This window comes from Lissotriton vulgaris, chromosome 2_1 (assembly GCF_964263255.1).
Source record: "Lissotriton vulgaris chromosome 2_1, aLisVul1.2, whole genome shotgun sequence".
Lineage (NCBI taxonomy): Eukaryota > Metazoa > Chordata > Amphibia > Caudata > Salamandridae > Lissotriton > Lissotriton vulgaris.
Window position 1 is genome coordinate 12,611,544 of NC_141687.1, and position 17,343 is coordinate 12,628,886.

Sequence of the window (17,343 nt, forward strand, 5' to 3'; positions counted from 1 at the left end):
ACGTACATCTCGATATATCATCTGGTACAGACGCTGACATGAGTGGTCTGAATGAATCCATCCCTGCTGAGAAGCCAAAATCAAATGACCAGATAGGCCCAGATATAAGATCTTTACTAGAGAGCTTGCCTTTACAAGATCGACCAAGCCCAACTATTGATCTTCAAGAGGCTCTCAGCCCCGATTCAACCGGTACAGAACAAAATTACAACATCATGGAAGAGCAGGTAGTTACTTGCACAGAAGGTACTGACCTAAACCTAGCTGACAGTGTATACACAGACACAGCTGTTAAAGTAGACATAACAACATCAAGTAACAGCAGCCTGGTCTCCTGGAATATGGCGGGCTTGGCTGATAAAGTTTGTGATCCTACTTGGCTGTCTTTTGTCAAGCAACATGCGGTGATATGTCTCCAAGAAACTTGGTTGGTAGATAGGAAAAATACCCACATCGAGGGATATCAAAGCTTTTTCACGCCAGCAGAACCATCGAGCAGTGGAAGAGCAAAGGGTGGCCTGGCAACTTACATTAATCTGGCTCTTACTTGTCAAATAAAAAACTGCCACTCAGGCAATAGGAATATTCAAGTTTTAGAGTTTAAGAGGGGCAAATGTACTCTGACCCTGATTAACTTCTAAAATGCAGTGAACCTACAGGGAGAGTGTAATAACTACAGTTGTGTGACTTTTTGAGAGGTAATGCGGGGAACTTGCCGCGCCACATATTGATCGCAGGTGATTTTAACACCCATCCCTGTGGGAATCCAGGAGTGACGCCTATGGGACTTTTGGGGTGTAACAGCCTGGAAGGCTTCCATTTCGATCACTCCCGGCGAGGAATCCAACTCAACACCTTGATGAAGAAAAACAGCTTAGTGGCAGCCATGTCCTTGACGGCGGAGCTCACTCTTTTTCATGTCCCTACGTATAAAGGTAACACAAACGGATCATATATAGATCATATTCTATTATCTGCTGACCTTGCCAATTCTGCCACAGACTTTTGTATCCAACTGAATATTCATAGTGATCATAACCCAATTTCCATCAAACTGGGTGGTGGCATCTTTGAACTTCGAAAGCGACGCCAAGGCCATGGGACTTTAAAGAGCACAAACGGAAAGCGTTGCTTGAAATGGACAATGGTGAACTGTGATAAACTGTATAACTCAATTAATAATTTATCTAGTTCTGACCTCTCACTCTGTGTGTCACCCACATCTTCTCCTCAACAAACCCTGTCTGCATTTGATGGAGTCGTATCAATAGTAGGGTCTTTGTTGATGGTGCCAGCAAATGGGCTTGTCGGCAGTAATCCAAAATGGTTTGATCATTCTTGTTCTAAAGCTAGCCGAGACCTTAAGACTGCCTTAAAAGCTAGACCCAGAGATCCGGCACGTATTAAGGTTATGCGCGTCAATTATAATAAAATACTTGCGACACAGAAAAAAGAGGTAAAAGCAAGTACATGGGAGTCCCTTTTAGATCCCAAAATTTTGGGTAATAGTGCCAAGTTCTGGGAAATCATTAACAAACCTTTGTTTGACCATCCAAGTAACACCGTTCTTGGCACAAATATCCCAGAGGAGGATTGGGTCACCCATTTTAGCACTATTTTTAAAAGTAACGAGTCACAAGCTGAGTATAGTTTTGTTACTCCTAAGGAACATTTTTTGCATTTTTCAATTAACGAGGTTGAAAAAGGAGTCCAAGGCTTAACCTGTAACAAGGCCCCAGGGCCCGATGGCCTTCCCCAAGATCTTTTTAAATCCTGTCCATCACTATGGGCTCCTGTCCTTACCGCTGTAGTTAATGCAGCAGCCGTATCTGGCTGCCCAAAGTCGTGGGGGATCTCTACCATAGTACCCGTGTTTAAAAAAGGTGACCAAAATAGCCCCCTCTGCTACAGACCAATATCTCTAATTCATTCTGTAGTGAAAGTAGTGGGGGGCGTAACCTTAAATAGGTTAATAGCATGGGCAGATGAAAACAACATAATTTCCCCGATTCAATACGGATTCAGGCCTGGTCACTCAACGGTCACTCAGTGTCTGAACCTGTATATGATTATAGGAAAATACACCATGGCCAGGCAAGGTACAATTCACATGGCATTCATGGACCTATCGTCGGCTTTCGACTGTGTAGACCGAGGTAGGCTATGGGATGCCATAGAAAAAATGGGAGTGGAGCAGAGTCTGATAAATCTGTTGGCCGATATGCATTCCGACACAAGAGCAAACGTCCGTTACACACAAGATCTAAAAGTAACAAGGAATTTCGAAATTCATCGGGGTGTCCGACAAGGGTGTATCTTAGCTCCATTTCTCTTCAATTGATATATCAACGACCTGGAAGAGCATCTTTTAAGTACAGGTGCAGATTACCCCTATGTTGGACGGAAAGGCCTACCGGTTCTGCTTTATGCGGATGACGCAGTCCTGATATCCAGGACTGCAATCGGCCTGCAGACTCTGTTAAACTCTTTCCATTCCTTCATGAAGTCTTGCGACCTGAGTATTAATAACTCAAAATCATATGTCATGAAGGTAGGCCAAGGAAATAAAAAGCCAAATTGCTTTAATGTCAACGGCGAAAAAATACCTGTTGCCAAAACATTTTCCTACCTTGGTGTATTATTTGACTATCACTGAAATTAGGGACCCGCAGTAGAGAGGAAAACGGGCGAGGTAATCAGATCAAACGCAGCAATACTTGACTTTGCAAGCAAAATGGGTAACAGTCCAGTGGCCGCACTGCTTCAACTCTATCCAGCTAAGAGCACTGCTATTGCAGGTTATGGAAGTGAGTTATGGGGGTATGCCTCCGTAGGAGGGTTGGAGGTTGCAGAAAATAATTTTTTAAAACGGATTCTGAGGGTCCCAAGGGGAACAGCAAATTTTTCAGTGCATGAAGAGCTGGGCATGCCTTATTTATGCGACAGGATAGCCGTAAATCCCTTACTCTGTTGGCTAAACTGTTGGCTAAATACCGATATACCCCTTACTCAACAAATCCTGCAAGAAGCCTTAACATGGGATGATAGGTTTAAAGTCCCTTGGATTAAATATATTAGTAGCTGTTTCTCTGAACTAGGGTGCCCCGATCTTTTTGTAACTTCAACGTCCTTCACTAAATCTGATGTTATCATTGTGAAGAAGACCTTCATTACATCTGGGTATTTAGCTCGGGAGGAGGGGGAATTAATGAAAGACAGTGTTCGGAAACACGTGCTAATTAAAACATCTTTGTGCATGGAACCGTACCTGTCATGGCCCTTGTCAGGCTATGACCGCTTTTTGCTGACGAGGTTTCGCCTAGATATATTCCATCTTCTATTAGCCGTACCTAGGGGGGCCCATCGTGGCCAAGTGTTGCCAGCTTGCGGCTGCGACGAAAAGTCTCCGCAAGATCTGGCACACTTTCTTTTCATTTGCCCCTTTTATACAGTACCACGGAGGCTAAACCTAAAACCATGCCTCAAAAAGCTGAATTTTGCACAAATCAAACCAGCACTTTACTACCTTCAACTTTTAAGCTGTGATTGCACTTTATTTGTATGCAGCTTTTTAAAACTAGCCCTTAAATTCAGGAAAAGTATGGAGGGGTAACTGTGTAACTGTGTTGTTGATAGATATATTTTTAATTAATATAACTTATACTTTTTAATTGTATATTCTCCTTGTGACTCTGTATCAGATGCTGCTTTTAATAATGTTTGGATTTTATGCACTAATGTATGTTTACTAAAATGCACTTTTATGGTTGTTACTATAAATAACCGAATAAAGTTATTTGACTTGACTGGGGCGCAAGGTAGTTGGTATCATCTATATTTAGTGGCACAACGCCCCCCACCTGCTTATCATTTGATTTTAATCCTCCTATTTTCTTTCTCGTTGTTGGCATGAGAGTTGCTGGATTGGCGATGCCCCTAATTAAGCTTTCCCCACTATTATTATTATTATTATTATATTTGAGTTTGTAGAGCGCACAGATACCCTAGGGTTTCCCGGCGCTGACAGAGGAAAAGAAGCAGGAAGACAAAGTGATGAACAATTAGGCAGAGAAAAGCCACTACCTCTATCTGCCTCCAGTACCAAACTTTCCGCGTTGGATTTTGGGGACAGGGCTTGCTCTATGGTGACTGTATGCTGGTTAGCCAATATATTGCTTGTAGAGGGCTGAGTGTTAATCCCGAATTCTAGGCCAGGTGCACTATCAGTTGACCCCTTGTTCTGACCCAATCATTAAAGAGAGTGGCCAACCCCTTAATTCTGTCTTGGAGGGGTCTTAATTCATCCTTGACAATTTCCCTCAGTTGGATCTGGAGGTCAACCACCAGCTTTGTAACCCACAATGGCTGATCACTTGTGGGTTCTACACTCTCATCTAGGGCCCCCTGCCCCAGTGATTCCATTGTCAGGGGTTCTGCCTATCGATTTTTTTCTTCTTGTTCTAGCTTTTGCCTTGAGATTGGATTTACATGTTCTACCCTGTTGTTTTGGCGTAATAGCCCTGGGTCGTTCTGGGCTACTTGGTTTGATGAGCTGGGGCTGATCTCTAGAGAGCTCGAACACTGATGCACCTGAGGGTTGGAGGGGGCTAGGATCAGGGGATGCAATGTCTAGGTTTGGAGTCAGGGACAAACGTCTCTCAGTCCTCTCAATTTCAGTAGCTACTGCTCCCAAAGCTTTTTCCAACATTCTGTCTATAGAAGTTGGTTTGCTGGACACTGGTTTGGGTGGTACTAGCATCTTTTTCTTTTCTACACACGCCTGTTTCCCCATTATGCAGAATTAGCCTCTCCTTCGCGATATTGATTGGATTTGAACAGGGAGAGTATTTCAAAACAGTACTCCCACTATTAAACTCAATAGGCTATACAAATTGCATGAATATCAATAAAGCAAAACAAATCAGGGAAACACTATCTAAGTCAAGATGATCCTGTACACATTCAGTCCCTTCAAGTAATCTGTGTAAAGTCAGTGAAAAGTACTTAGAACACAAGTCTTAAAAAAAGTGATCGCAGAACCAAGCAATTGGTAGACTGGACGCATAGACAACAGTACCTTAGTTTCTGGACCCAGTATATGGATGTTAAATTTCTGGCCCAGCCCAGCCTCTTCCAGGCTCTGACCGGCACGGACGGGTCCGCCCTTGGTCCGGGCTTCGCCCGGGCAGCGCCCGGGCACGCCCGCGAGCGTCCCGCGAGCGTCCCGCGCTGCGGTGGGGCCGGGCCGATTTTGAGGGCCTCCGGCGCCCTCTAGCAGCGTCACTGGCTCTGCGCCCTGCAAAGCCCTCTGGGAACTGTAGTTCGGGTCAGGTTCCTCTCCTCGCGGCCGCACTGGCGGTGGCGGCGGTAATGGCAGCGATAGCGTCAGGCTCCCACTGCCTCCCGCTGGCTCCCGCGGAGGTATGTGTCTTTGGCCATTCCCCTCACGGCTGGATCAGACTCAGCAGCGTCCCATGCTGTGGGAGGGCCGGGTCAATTTTGAGGGCCTTCGGCGCCCTCTAGCAGCGTCACTGGCTCTGCGCCCTGCAGAGCCCTCTGGGAACTGTAGTTCGGGTCAGGTTCCTCACCTCGCAGCCGCGCTGGCGGTGGAGGCGGTAATGGTAGCGGTAGCGTCAGGCTCCCACTGGCTCCCGCAAAGGTATGTGTCGTTGGCCGTCCCCCTCACGGCTGGATCAGACTCAGCAGCATCCCGCGCTGCGGGAGGGCCGGGTCGATTTAAGGGCCTCCGGCGCCCTCTAGCAGTGTCACTGGCTCTGCGCCCTGCAGAGCCCTCTGGGAACTGTAGCTCGGGTCAGGTTCCTCTCCTCGCGGCTGCGCTGGCGGTTGTGGTGGTAATGACAGCAATAGTGTCAGGCTCCCACTGGCTCCCGCAAAGGTATGTGTCGTTGGCCATTCCCCTCACAGCTGGCCCAGACTCAGCAGCGTCCCGCGCTGCGGGAAGGCCGGGTCGATTTGTAGGGCCTCCGGCGCTCTCTAGCAGCGTCACTGGCTCTGCGCCCTGCAGAGCCCTCTGGGAACTGTAGTCCGGGTCAGGTTCCTCTCCTCGCGGCTGCGCTGGCGGTTGCGGTGGTAATGGCAGCGAAAGTGTCAGGCTCCCACTGGCTCCCGCAAAGGTATGTGTCGTTGGCCGTTCCCCTCACAGCTGGCACAGTCTCAGCAGCGTCCCGCGCTGCAGGAGGGCCGGGTCGATTTGTAGGGCCTCCGGCGCCTTCTAGCAGCGTCACTGGCTCTGCGCCCTGCCGAGCCCTCTGGGAACTGTAGTCCGGGTCAGGTTCCTCTCCTCGCGGCTGCGCTGGCGGTTGTGGTGGTAATGGCAGCGATAGTGTCAGGCTCCCACTTGCTCCCGCTGGCTCCCGCAAAGGTATGTGTCGTTGGCCGTTCCCCTCACGGCTGGCACAGACTCAGCAGCGTCCCGCGCTGCGGGAGGGCCGGGTCGATTTAAGGGCCTCCGGCGCCCTCTAGCAGTGTCAGTGGCTCTGCGCCCTGCAGAGCCCTCTGGGAAGTGTAGCTCGGGTCAGGTTCCTCTCCTCGCGGCTGCGCTGGCGGTTGTGGTGGTAATGACAGCGATAGTGTCAGGCTCCCACTGGCTCCCGCAAAGGTATGTGTCGTTGGCCGTTCCCCTCACAGCTCACTCAAAATGTGCCCTAATTTTTCTTTCTGCAGCACTAATCATAATTCATATGGCAAAATATACCCCCTCATGTTGTTCCTTTTTAAATTAAATGTTTTAAGAGTTACCACTTTATTCCAATCAAGATGGCTTCAGGTGTGCCATACCTTTGTAATAAGTAGGACTGTTAGCGCTCTAGTTGTTCTTTAGAACACTCTGGGACATTCTGTCATTGGGCTATACTTGGGCTACATCTGGGTGATATTTGGGCTACATTTGGGCCCTTTTGTCTCTGGTGGCCATTTTGGGAGACTGCATGTCAGAATGTTTTAATGAAATAGAAAAGGATTTGAGAAGTCACTCAAAATGTGCCCTAATTTTTCATTCTGCAGCACTAATCATACTTTCTATGGCAAAATATACCCCCTCATGTTGTTTCTTTTTAAATTAAATGTTTTAAGAGTTACCACTTTATTCCAATCAAGATGGCTTCAGGTGTGCCATACCTTTGTAATAAGTAGGACTGTTAGCGCTCTAGTTGTTCTTTAGAACACTCTAGGAGGCTGCAGTAGAACACAAAGGAATCAACTGACAGTCTCTGTCCTTGTTGGATGCACATGTTTTACTGAGAATGTCAGACTTCATTTTCACATGACTGAGAAAGATAATGTGAATTTACAGAAAATATGCTTTCAGTTTAGCTTATAGATCCCCGTCTAAACCACTGTGGGAAAATCATGAGATATTAGATTTCTTTCAAACAATATTCATGATATCACAGCAGAAGGTTTTTTCACATGGTAAAATCACCTTAGAACCCACCACAATTCCTAAAACGAGTATGGTACCATCAACAAATGATTTATAATGTAACTAAAGTCCTAAAACCCTCTATTAACTACAATGCTTTTTAATGAGGTGCTATCATGTATATTGGTCCCAAGATGGCTGCCAACACTTCTTGGATGAAGTGCTGACAGCCAATCAGATCAAATGTGTGGTTAGGCTCCGCCCAGATATATATCTTTTTTTGAACCTAAATTACTCAAAATCCACTGGAGCACATATATTGAGACCTAGCAAAGGCACATCGGGCTAACAGTCCCTACAATTTTGGCAAGTTTCGTGCAAATCCATTTCAGCCGTTCGAGCTAAAAGTGAGGCCAGCCGCCCTATGGAAATTAACATGGGAAAAATGCGTTTTGGGACCCCCCTTTTTTCTCGGCCCCCCTTGATGAAACCCCCCCAAATTGTCAGGGGCTGCTCAGAAACAAAATGTTCAATTTTCCTGAAAATTTCAGCCAATTCCGTCCACAAACGCCAAAGTTATTAGACATAGAATTTTCAAAAATCCCATAGAGAAAAAATCCTAACTATATATACCTACTGGCGACCGCCAGTAGGTAATATATATATATATGTATATATATATATATATATATATATATATATATATATATATATATATATATATATATATATATATATATATATATATATATATATATATATATATATATATATATTACCTACTGGCGGTCGCCAGTAGGTAGTTATAGTTAGGATTTTTTTCAATGTTAAATCTCAAAATTCTATTTGGAATAACTTTGGCGCCGGTTGACGAATTTGCCTCACAATTTCCTCAAAATGGCCTCGCGGCATTCCGGTCCTTACCTGAAAGTTTGGGGGGGATTCGTCAAGCGGGGGTTGAGATAAAAGGGGGGTCCCAAAACGCGTTTTCCCCATGTTAATTTCCATAGGGCGGTCGATTTCACTTTTAGCCCGAACGGCTGAATGGATTTCCACCAAACTTGGCAAAATTGTAGGGACTGGTAGCTTGATGTGCCTTTGCTATGTCTCAAGATATGTGCTCCAGTGGATTTTGAGTAATTAAGGTTCAAAAAAATATATATATCTATAGCCGCGCTCCGGTACGTGCACCGGTACGCGCACCGGGCGCGTCATGCGAGGTGCGCACGGAAAGCTGATTGGCTCTCGGGTGTCTGTAAACATTCGAAACAGTCTGGAGCAGCCGCCATCTTGTGTCTCGGTAGGATCGAGACACGAGAGGTGGCCAAAACAAAGAGGGAAATGACCATAAGGGGGCAGAGTAGACCCCCCCTTGACCCTCTAGGTTTGATGTGGGGGCTATAAAACGGCCCCGCGGGGAATTTAAAATATTTTTTTTTTCGTTTTGCACGGGGGAAGTGCCCGGTACGAGCAGCAAAATTACTTCATCAAATAAAGCATGAAAATATCTCTCTGAATTACGGGACCCCCAACTAAGAAAACAAACTTACTGCTTACAAGGTATTCGCCTTAATGTTTTCACAACCACGCTGAGAGAAGTTTTAGAGACAAACTCCTTAGACGAAGCATCAGACTAGACAACAAACAAAAAAAACAGTGACTAACCTGCCCTGAAGAAGTCCGGTTGGACGAAACGCGTAGGCACTGGCTACAACATTGTTTTTATGAAGATAGCATTTTGAACAGAATAAAAGACCTGACTACCCAACTATTGAAGACTCCTAACTTACTTGGATGGAATGATTGAAATATTGTAATTATATGGTGCTTTCCGATAATTATTGTTTGATTTGCTACTATGCGATAAAGAAATAGATCATCTCCATACATTTGTAGAGTGCTGGACATTGTGTGAATCCGGGTAGCGGCCCGGGGAGCGTACTATGAGGGAAAAAGATGACAGAGTTTATAAAAAAAGAAGCCTTTATTTAGAAATTGGAGGTAGTTCTAAAAAGAACTTTTTTTTCTTCTTTTTGTTGTTTTATATTTTTTTGTGTTTTTTGAACATTTTGTACTTTTTTTGGCTTTTCAAAACAGTTTTATATTTTTTTTGTATTTTTTTAGGGGGAGAAACAAAAAAAGGGAATTGAAACTGGCTCAACTGGAGCAAAAAAACAAAAAAAACAAAAAATTACTTCTTTTTGGGGCACTTGTGATTATCACCTGTAAGGACGATGAGCTTTACGCTTTTTTCATCATAGGCGATAAGCTTGCCACATGCAGAACAAGTGATTTTAAAATCAGCAAATCTTGGCTGAGTACAAGGCATCATCTCTGATGTTTCTGGTCCCGATGAAGTGGGTTGGTTTCTTTGGGAGGTGGTCCTTGACGACTGGGGGAGGTTACTGGCCAGTTCCCTGAACTCTGCACGAGAGTAGTTGTTTGGGTGCTTTCGGGTCATATGACGAATCATGGTATAGTTACCAAATGAATATTTTTTGTTTAAGTTGCCCCGTGAAAGTTCTTCATTGCAGATCAGGCAAGTTACCTTGGCCGCATTCACTTTTTTCTTGCCCTCTGGGATTGAAAAAAACTCCCATACAATGTGTGGCTTGGGTTTGTATGGGGTATTTTCTTCAGGCAGCCATCTTCTCCTCCCCTACTCCTCTTCCTCTTCCTCCTCCTCCTCTTCTTGACCACCAATATAATCTGGAGCTGGTCCTGTTGGTGGTGGTGGTGGTGGTGGTGGGGCAGATGCACCAGCTGCTGCTGCTACTGAAGCCATTATTAAGATCAAAAAGGTACAGAGATGTACAAACAGGTCTTCCTCAGTCAAAGGACACAGTCAGAATAAGGAAAAAAGGTGGGGTCTTTCATCATTTGGAAAAAAAACTGTCCTGAACCAATGAGAAGTGTTATTTTCAGGTCACAAGACCAGGGGCTTCATCATTATGAAACTAAAACTGTTATGAACCAATGAAAAGTGTTATTTTCAGGTCACATGACCCGACGCGCTTACGCTACGTGCCCCTGGGCGCGCCCGGGGGCGCTCCGGGTCGCGTAGCGTAAGTGCGTCGGATGTTTACGTTTTGCGATCATATTCGCTTGAGTACTTCCGGGTGCGCTTACGCCGTGCGTATCACGCAGACGCGGCTACGCGATACGTCATGATCATGTTTTCGTTTGCGATATTGGCGCTTACGGGACGCTCCCCGGAGCGCGCCCGGGGGCGCTTTATAAAAGTACGCTTTTCGGGGCGCTCCCCGGGAAGCGCACCGGGAGCGCTCCAAAGCAAAAAATAAAAATAAAAAAATTGGGAAAAATTGTAGGGACTGGTAGCCCTATTCTTAAGTGGTTTTTACGAAAATTAACTTTGATAAAATATATATTGTGCTACATTGGGCTATATATATATGCCAAAATGTAGCCCAAATGTAGCCCAATGTAGCCCAATGTAGCCCAAAGATGGCCACCAGAGACCAAAAAATCCAAATGTAGCCCAAATATCAGCTAGATGTAGCCCAACTGTAGCCCAATGACAGAATGTACCAGAGTGTTCTAAAGAACAACTAGAGTGCTAACAGTCTTATTTATAAAGTGAGACTTATAGTTAGGAATTAGAATTTAAAAAACGTTTGAAATTCACTGAAAAAAACATAGGTTTCACACCAGTTATAGTTAGGAATTAGCATTTAAAAAACCAATGAAATTCACTGAAAAAACCATAGGTTTCACACCAGTTATAGTTAGGAATTAGCATTTAAAAAACCAATGAAATTCACTGAAAAAACCATAGGTTTCACACCAGTTATAGTTAGGAATTAGCATTTAAAAAACCTATTAAATTCACTAAAAAAACCATAGGTTTCACATCAGTTATAGTTAGCTGGAAATTTTACTGACATAAAACCAATGAAAATCCACGTTATAGTTAGTTGGACTCACTATAACTTGCGCGCCTGCAATGCACTGCTGATGACGTCACATATTACATCACTCATGACATGGTCAGTGACATCACTCATGACATCACTGATGACACCATCCTTGTGACAGACTGATAGACCACCTTTCAGTGTAATGTAACCATTGAAACACATATTCAAACAATAGAAACTAACATTTTAAAAAAAAATGGAGATTCCCATACCAGTTACAAAAACCAATTCAGTAATTCCACCATCTATATACACATCCACTCATACACCGACAGTTTTATATAGTCACTCATACATATTCTCACTCATCATATATAGTGATACACATATACATCCTGTTACACACCGACAGTCTTACAAAAGTTACTCACACACATACTCACACATGCAAATAAAGTATTGAACATTCATTTATTTGCATATACAGCTATACACACACTAGTACATTACTTCTAAGGAAACTTACACATACTTACTCTCTTAAACAATCACTTATAGAAACACATACTTATTTAAAAAGGAACTCTTTCAATCTCTCACTCTCACATATACTGACTTATATACATCAATGCTCATATATACAAGATTAAAACATATGTAGTTACTCATAAAGACACTAGTGAGACAGGCATTCACTCACTAACACACACATATACACACTCATCCACCCATACAGTCCTGCACATATGCTGTCTTCAAAAAACATACAAACAGTGAGTCAGTCACCAACCCATGCAGCCACTTATACACAAAGTGAAACACTGATACATATATTTAAAAATATAAAAATTACTCGTTAATATATGTATTCATTAAGATACACTTAATAAGGCAGTTAACCAATCAATTCTTTAAAAAAAAACATCCATTTACACACTTATTTAACCATTTATTCTTCCATCGTCCTTTACAAATACAAATATAAAACATATTTATTTTTCATAAAGACACATATTGACTGGATGGTGTCATCAGTGATGTCATGAGTGATGTCACTGACCATGTCATGAGTGATGTAATATGTGACGTCATCAGCAGTGCATTGCAGGCGCGCAAGTTATAGTGAGTCCAACTAACTATAACGTGGAATTTCATTGGTTTTATGTCAGTAAAATTTCCAGCTAACTATAACTGATGTGAAACCTATGGTTTTTTTAGTGAATATATATATAACTATATTTTGTACAACTATATTTATGACATCAACATTTTTGTACTTAGTATTATAAGTATAGGATGTAGATATTTTGGACCGATTTGTTGATCATAATATTTTTAAATGGGGATATTTTGAGTGTCGACATTTTTGTCAGTGTACCATCCAGGAAGTGAGAAAGAGTGAAGATTTGGGGTAAAAACTCAAGATTTCACAAAGCGGCACTGTACAAGAAATAAAAAGCAAAGAGGCGCCAGGAAGCCACCTGGTTACTCACAATTTACCCTCATGGGTTTTTCCTGCATATGGACTAAACGTCTGATTTTTGTGAATTGCTTTGTGGGATCTGTAGCGGTTCTTACCTGTGCAGTGTACGGACGCATCCCTTTTTTTATTACAAGATGCTTGTGGTTTGGAGCTGTAGGAGCACCGCAACACGCTGGCCTCGTATCCTCTGCAGTCCACATTGGATATTTTCGGAAATATGTTTCGGAGGGATCCAAATACAGACCCTCCAGGCGCTGAGATCGGCGCTCCGCACCCCACCTGTCTGCAGACCACAGCAGCATCCTTCATATCCCAATACAAGTCACAAATTGTTCCTTCAAAGCCATTTATCTTAACCAGCACAACCCCAGCACAAGGATCCGCAGCATTGGAGAGGCGAACAACACGTGTGTCAACTGCAAAGAAACAGAGGAATGAAAGTTTACTTAGTTATCAGAACATAAATGTATATATTAAGTACAACTCCCAGCACAGTGCCCTCATATCAATCTCAGCCAATCACAGGGTAGCAGGGAGGAGAGAGAGAGAGAGGGAACAAGACTGAGCAGGAGAGATAGATGAGAAAGATTGGTTGAGAACAAGAGAGGAAGAGAAAGAATGAGAGAAAAGGGGAGAAAACAAGAAAGAGATGGAGAGAGAAAGAGATGGAGAGAGAAAGAGGGGAGAGGGAGAAAGAGGGGAGAGGGAGAAAGAGAGAGAGAACTGGGATGATAGAGAGACAGAGTTGGAGCAGGAGAAGGTAAAGAGTGCGGCAGAGAACAAGAGTGTGTGGGAGAGAGAAATGAGAAAGAGAGAAGGGAAGGAAACAACAGAGCTAGAAATGGAGCAAGAGAGATAAAGAGAGGGAGCGAGAAAAGTGAGAGATGAAGAGAGGGAATGACAGTGCACAAAAAAGAGAGTGAGAACAAGAGATACAGAGGGAGAGAGAAAAAACAAGAGGCAGAAAGAGGCAGAATAGAGAACAAGAGAGGGAGGCAGAGTGCAGAAGAGAGAGCTCACAAGATAGAGGGAGTGAACAAAGGAGAAATCAATGAGAACAAACACAAGTGACAGTTGTCCGCTTGCAGAGCGAGATACCAGGAACCCCTGGGTGGAAAGGTGATGCGGGTCCAAGGAACAGTAGGATCTTCATTTAAAAACAATGTTGTTTTTTTAATGTGAACCACACAAGTTACACCCAGCAACACCCCTGACGCAAAGAAACAAAAAGCAGCTCTTGGCACTCTTTGCACTGAGAAATAAGCACATGTCCATCCAAAAATATCGTTTGAGATGCAAAGTCAATAACCTTGCAAGACTTTTTGTGATTTTGCACCACTTTGTCCATTATAAACTGTAAATAAATGTTGACCTATTTGTTATAATACAGGATGATTAATACTACGTATTGCAAAATGGTTCCCCCCAAATATCTTGTTATTGCAACATCCGGGGCTGTACTGGAAGAGAACCTTTCGCTTACCAATCCTTGTTCTTAGACAAACCAAAATATCTCACAGGTTCAATGTGTGCTTTGCACTTCAGGACACATGTATTGTGAAGTTTGTTTAGAGAAATGAAAGAAGTCCCTTTTGAACATCTGCTTCAATGAGGTGCTATGTATGAACTAACTAAATTTCACACAAGCCTAACAAGTCAAACTGCCCTAACATTTACGCAACTATTACAAAAAAATTGACACTCTTTCTGGGTGTAAAATTGACACAATCTCAGGTAAATCTTGTTACATATTTTTCCTAGCCATTTATTTTTAATGGGGTTAAAACCAGGATGCATTCCTCTGACACTAGAGGCACATCCGCACGTCTTTAAGGCATAAATAAGATGATCAAAGAGTACATGGTGAGCGCGTGCCTGTAAATAGAATCAAACAGGTTAACCCCTCCCACGCTCATGACGAGCTCAGCTCCGTGATCCACTGTGTGAGCGTTCAAACGGCTGTGACGAGCTCAGCTGGAGGTGCATGTTGCAGCATCTCTATGTGATTGTCACCATATTTGTGCCTGTGATCACAGGCACAAATATGGTGACAATCACATAGAGATGCTGCAACGTGCACCTCCAGCTGAGCTCGTCACAGCCGTTTGAACGCTCACACAGTGGATCACCTTTGCTCCACTGAAGAACCCTCCCAGCAACCTCAACAGCAAGAAAGCTGTGTGGTTCATCAACGATCTCAAAGACTCCAAGAAATCCTGCTGTGACCTCGAGAAAGCCTGGCGCCACAACCAGTCAACGGACATCATGACAGCCCTCAAGAACCCCACCCGCAAACACCACCAGCTGATCCGCACCACCAAAAGGTCATCCTTCAGAGAATGACTTGACAACAACACCCACAACAGCAAGGAACTCTTCAACATCGTGAAAGAGCTCTCCAACCCCAACGCCAGCAACAACGACATCTCGCCTTCTCAAGACCTCTGCAACTCTCTGGCCACCTTTTTTCACCGTGAGATCGTCGACATACACGACAGCTTCGGCGCTAAGAACACGTACCCCACCACCGAACCTACACCCCCCACCACCACCATGTGCGCCTGGACTCAGGTCAGCACGGACGATACCACCCACACGATGAACACCATCCACTCGGGCTCCCCATCCGATCCCTGCCCACACCAAATCTTCAACAAAGCCGACTCTATCATCGCACCCAAACTTCGAGACATCATCAACAACTCCTTCATATCCGCCACCTTCCCGGAGAGCTGAAAGCACGCAGAGATCAGCGCCCTTCTAAAGAAACCCACCAAAGACCCCTCAGACCTCAAGAACTTCCGCCCCATCTCGCCCCCTCCTTCCCTGCAAAAGTCATCAAGAAAACCGTCAACAAACAGCTGACAGCCTTCCTGGAGACGAACGGCTCCCTTGACCCATCGCAGTCCGGATTCTGAGCAAACCACAGCACCGAGACCGCCCTCATCGCGGCCACCAACGGCATCCGGACCCTGCTGGACAACAGGGAAATCGCCGCCCTCATCCTGCTCGACCTTTCAGCTGCGTTCGACGCGGTCTGCCACCGCACCCTGACAACCCGCCTCCTCCACGCCGGGATCCAAGGAAAGGCCCTGGAATGGATCACCTCCTTTCTCTCCGACAGAACCCAAAGAGTCCGTCTCCCGCCCTTCCTCGCAGAAGCCACCAAGATCATCTGCGGCATACCTCAAGGCTTCTCGCTCAGCCCCACCCTCTTCAACGTCTACATGAGCCCCCTCGCAGCCATCTCACGCAAGCACAACCTCAACATCATCTCCTACACCGACGATACCCAACTGATCCTCTCCCTCACCAACGACCCCACCTCCGCCAGAGCCAGCTTCCAGGACGGAATGAAAGACATCGCAGACTGGATGAAGCTCAGCCGCCTGAAACTGAACTCAGACAAGACGGAAGTCCTCATCCTCGGCACATCCATCTCCGCCTGGGACGACTCCTGGTGTCCCAGTGCTCTGGGCCCCCACCCAAGTCCACGGACCACGCAAGCAACCTGGGCTTCATCCTTGACTCCTCCCTTACCATAGCCAAGCAAGTTAACGCTGTTACCTCCTCCTGCTTCAACACTCTCCGCATGCTCAGTAAGATCTTCCGCCGGATCCCCACTGGAACCAGGAAAACGATCACCCTGGCCCTCGTCACCAGCCGTCTGGACTACGGGAACGCCCTCTACGCTGGGACCACCGCCAAACTACACAAAAGACTCCAGCGCATCCAGAACGCCTCAGCACGACTCGTCTTGGACATCCCCTGACACAGCCACATCTCTGCCCACCTGAGGGACCTGCACTGGCTCCCCGTCAGCAAAAGGATCAAGTTCAGACTCCTCACCCACGCACACAAGGCTCTCCACGACTTGGGCCCGACTACCTCAAAAACCGCCTCACGTTCTACACGCCAACCTGCCAGCTCCGCTCCATCAGCCTCGCCCTTGCCACTGTCCCACGGATACGCAGAACCACCACCGGAGGAAGATCCTTCACCTACCTGGCGGCCAAGACCTGGACACCCTCCCCACCCACCTAAGACTCACCCAGGACCATCTCTCCTTCAGGAAGCAACTCAAGACCTGGCTTTTTGAGCAGTAGCAGCCCGCCCCCAGCGCCTTGAGACCCTAGCGGGTGAGTAGCGCGCTTTACAAATACTCTTGATTGATTGATTGATTGACACGCGGGGATATTTCCCCTGCTGTGCTGAGCGTTCTATGGAAACAGGCGAGGCCGTGAAGAGCTCAGCTTGAGCATCATGAGCACCAGGGCGCTGTGCGTGCCGCCCCACCTCCCTCCAGCACAGCAGGGGAATCGGGCCAGCAGCCAAGGGGTTAAAGCTGGCCCCAACCTCCCCCCAGCCATTCACAAACAGAATGAGCTATGTCTTCTGTGGTTTTAAATCAAAGCAAGTCAAGTTGATTGCTCGGAATGAAGTTTAGGGCTTATTAAACAGTTGTGTTTCTTAAACCGGGAATATCTGCATATCGAATTGCATTGCAATTGCATTTATCTACCAAGTGCAGCTGCAGGCGAGGCTTGGACGTTCTTCATGGCAGTGAGCACTTTTTTTCCACAACCCAGGGTTAGTAGATA

General features: G+C 45.4%; 1 protein-coding gene across 1 annotated transcript in view; it reads right to left on the reverse strand.

Annotated features, from left to right (window-relative positions):
* The window catches only part of LOC147729455 (CD5 antigen-like), a 335,364-nt gene that overhangs the window by 240,113 nt on the left and 77,908 nt on the right, over window positions 1-17,343 (reverse strand). Inside the window, exon 2 of the mRNA XM_086954324.1 lies at window positions 12,838-13,158. Coding sequence (XP_086810450.1) covers window positions 12,838-13,158 — 321 coding nt within the window. The remainder of the gene's footprint in view (window positions 1-12,837; window positions 13,159-17,343) is intronic.